At 40.8% G+C, this 3,318-nt stretch overlaps 1 protein-coding gene across 1 annotated transcript in view; it reads left to right on the top strand.

The window, feature by feature from the left end:
* Positions 1-3,318, top strand: part of podxl2 (podocalyxin-like 2) — a gene marked incomplete in the record, with an annotated part of 10,450 nt that overhangs the window by 6,299 nt on the left and 833 nt on the right. Inside the window, 1 exon segment of the mRNA XM_014015341.1 lies at positions 2,114-2,293. Within this exon segment, the coding sequence (XP_013870795.1) occupies positions 2,114-2,293 (180 nt within the window).

A 3,318-nucleotide genomic window follows, 5' to 3' on the forward strand; every position in this document is an offset into this window, starting at 1 on the left:
TTATTTTATAATGCTAAAGCTAACAGGCTAAGCTGAGGTTCTTCCATGAAGCAGCTCTGTTGTCCTCCATCCATAGATATTTTCAGTTACAGACTTTGTCATTTCTACCTTCTCCTCTCTGTCAACGCTCTCTGGTTTCATTTAAAAGAGTCGATCATCAGATATTGTCCAAGATTAAATGGTAAATGACTGTACTTACACAGTATAGCACCTTTCTATCCATCCAGGACACTCAAAGTGCTTTACACTTACAGCCATTCACACTCACATTCACACACTGATGATGGCAAACTACAATTGTAGCCACAGCTGCCCTGGGGGACAGAGGCGAGGCTGCCATGCACAGGTGCCACCGGACCCTCTGACCACCATCAGTAGGCAAGGTGGGTGAAGTGTCTTGCCCAAGGACACAACGGCATGTGGGCATGGCGGGGAGTAGAGCCTGTGACTTGCGGGTCCTAAAGCCGGCTGCTTTACCACTACACCACAGCCGCCCCAATAACTAACTTAATCCAAGATTAACCTTCAGGGTGGATATAGCTCGCTAGCAGCCTCGCATCGAGGACCTATCCACGTCATCATTTACCCAGAATGCTTTGCGTGGAAATAAAATGGCCCTGTCCGTGTTAAAATATATTTTTAAAAATGTACAAAACTAAACAGCCTACAGTATTTTTACAGTCTTTATTTTACAGTCAAAATATTTTTATCAAATAAAGTCTAATGTTACAACTAATCATGGATCCCTTTAACAATTATTACATCCACATGATTAATTATTACATCCACATGGACACAGTTAAATAAAGGATGCGCAAAGTTGTGCCAAAAATGCATTTTACAGGAACGGATTCAGCCTTACTGGAGGATAAAATAAAAAGTGTAACACACAGAGATTTTATTTATAAACAGAATTTTGTAATCCACAATGACGAGTGGCTCCTCAGCTGTTTTCAGGAATAATCCTTTCAGTTTGGCACCGCTGCGCTCTGGAGCGACACAGTGAGGAGCCGTGCACCACGTGTGCAGCAGCAGCTGTGATCAAACTGGGGTTCCACAGGAGCTTTCCAGAGGGAGCTGACAGACTGATCCGGACTGTGTCAGTCCAGTCCACCCAAAGCAGAACCATGACCGATGGAACGGTCTCATCCATGTGATTCGCTTGATTGATGAAACACCAGGTTTCAGTAAGAAGTTCACGCAAGTCTTTGTACATGAGGCCCCAGGTGTTATGCATGATTCCAGGTCAAATAAACTGCAGATGTTTTTGTAAAATTGTGTCTCCAACTTGTCACCAACCATCAGAGGCTTGTAAGATGTAAGAACCTTCAAGAGGGAGGGGAGGGAGAGTGATTTGCCTGTGAGTTTAGTTTGCAGAGTCAGAGCAGGAACTCCACATTTATGAGTCTGAATTGAGAAAACTTCTCAGATAAGAAGCAACAATTAAGTTAGAACAGTCATGTGTGTGTCAGGGGCGGAGCCAGAGGGGCGCCACCTCTGGCACCTGGCTGACCACCCCAGGTGCCAAACCAAAATAATTGACACATGCAGAGGTATCTTGGATTTTTATTTGCATTTATAATTAGCATTAGTGTTTAGCTTAATATGGGATTAGCATCTGCATACTCCACAATAAATTTAACAAGCCTGAAAATGGTGGAATTATGTCCTTTCAAAGTTATCTGTAGCGGCCATCTTGAATTTTTGATCAGCATTTAGGTATTGTTAAAGATTATTTTTGATATTACTGTAGTAAATACATTTTCTGCTGTGTATGTTTAAAGTTGGCTGAATTATAATCATCTTAGAAACATTTAAAGACAGAAAGAGCATCGTTTTTGCCCACCAGTGGAACAAAAACTGTTAAAGTGTTAATTTCAATAAGTCTGAAAAAGGTTGACTTATAGCATTTTAAAGTAATCTGTGGCGGCCATCTTGAATTTATGATCAGCATAGAATTTGATAAAGATTGTTTAGCTTTCTAAGTCTAAAACTGGCTGAGTAATCAGTTAGTTGTGGCTAAACTGTCTTGAATTTTAAAATCCAGAGTATTTATTTTTATTTGTTTCATTTGGCCACCTATTAGCTCCGCCCCTGTTGTGTTTGTGTTCAGGTGGGGATCCAGAGCTACAGCGCAGCGACCAGCTGTCAGTCTCGGCCCAGTAAAACACGCAGCGACTACGGCAAACTGTTCGTGGTCCTGGTCATCATCGGCGCTGTGTGCATGATCATCATCACGTCTGGATTCATCTACATCTGCTGGCAGAAACGCCTGCCTGCGCTCAAGTCCATGGTAGGTCCTGGAAAGCCTCTCCGGCCCACGCACAGTTCCCCTCCTGCTTCTCAAAACTGAGATGTTTTCACGTCTTTGTGCCAGTGGCGGATCTAGGATTTTTCAGCATACGGAGCCTTAAAGGGGCCGCAGGATTCATAGAGGGGCCAAGTATTTGTTCAACATGCTTGCACACAAATCCCGTTTTAGTAAGGTGTATGAATTTAATCAGTCACACGTGTTCAGACACTTGTAAAAACTCAAACTGCAAATTCTCCTTATCAATTTTACATGCATTTTTACTGTACATAAGTAAAATACTCTCAAACACACAAGATGTGATAAAATCCAGCCATCGTTAAAATACTTTTTCTGCAGGATTATTCAAATTAAAAAAGATTTGCGTCAGCTTGCTTCATGCTGGACTTTCCTATTTGACTCATTAGCGCCACTACTGTTTGGTAGTGGAACTGCAGCCACTCTTGGGCAAAGGACAGGTGAGTGACAGGACAGGGGCACTTCAGATGGGGCCAATGCCCCTGTAAATGTAACATTTTCTACATATAGGTCAAATTAATCACTGCAATAAAATAACTTTGTGTGTTTTTGTCACTTTTACAGTGGATTGCATCAACTCTGTTACATACAGAAGGGAAACTTCACCAAAGTGAAACATAAATCTGTGGATCTGTGTTTGATTACTCTGCCTGGCTTTCTCAAGGACCAGGATGTGACACAAAAATCTGAATTATGGAACTGAAAGTGAAAGTAGTCACACTGAATTTTTAATAAACTAAAATACAGTTTCAAAGCAAATTAATTCAAATACAAAACTTTAAATTCAGTTTCAATTTAGTAAAATTCATTTTCAAACCAATGAATTCAATTTAAATTATGAACATTCAGATTCACTCTGAGTAATTCTAATTCTACTCCTGCTGGCACAAGATTGATTCCATACCTCCTGGTTGTTTCTTTCTGGGATAAACTGGATGAATTGGTTCTCAGATCCAGTGTAAACATATATATACTGTGTGTATATATAT

The sequence above is a fragment of the Austrofundulus limnaeus genome, unplaced genomic scaffold (genome assembly GCF_001266775.1).
Source record: "Austrofundulus limnaeus strain Quisiro unplaced genomic scaffold, Austrofundulus_limnaeus-1.0 Scaffold127, whole genome shotgun sequence".
In the NCBI taxonomy this organism is placed as follows: Eukaryota; Metazoa; Chordata; class Actinopteri; order Cyprinodontiformes; family Rivulidae; genus Austrofundulus; species Austrofundulus limnaeus.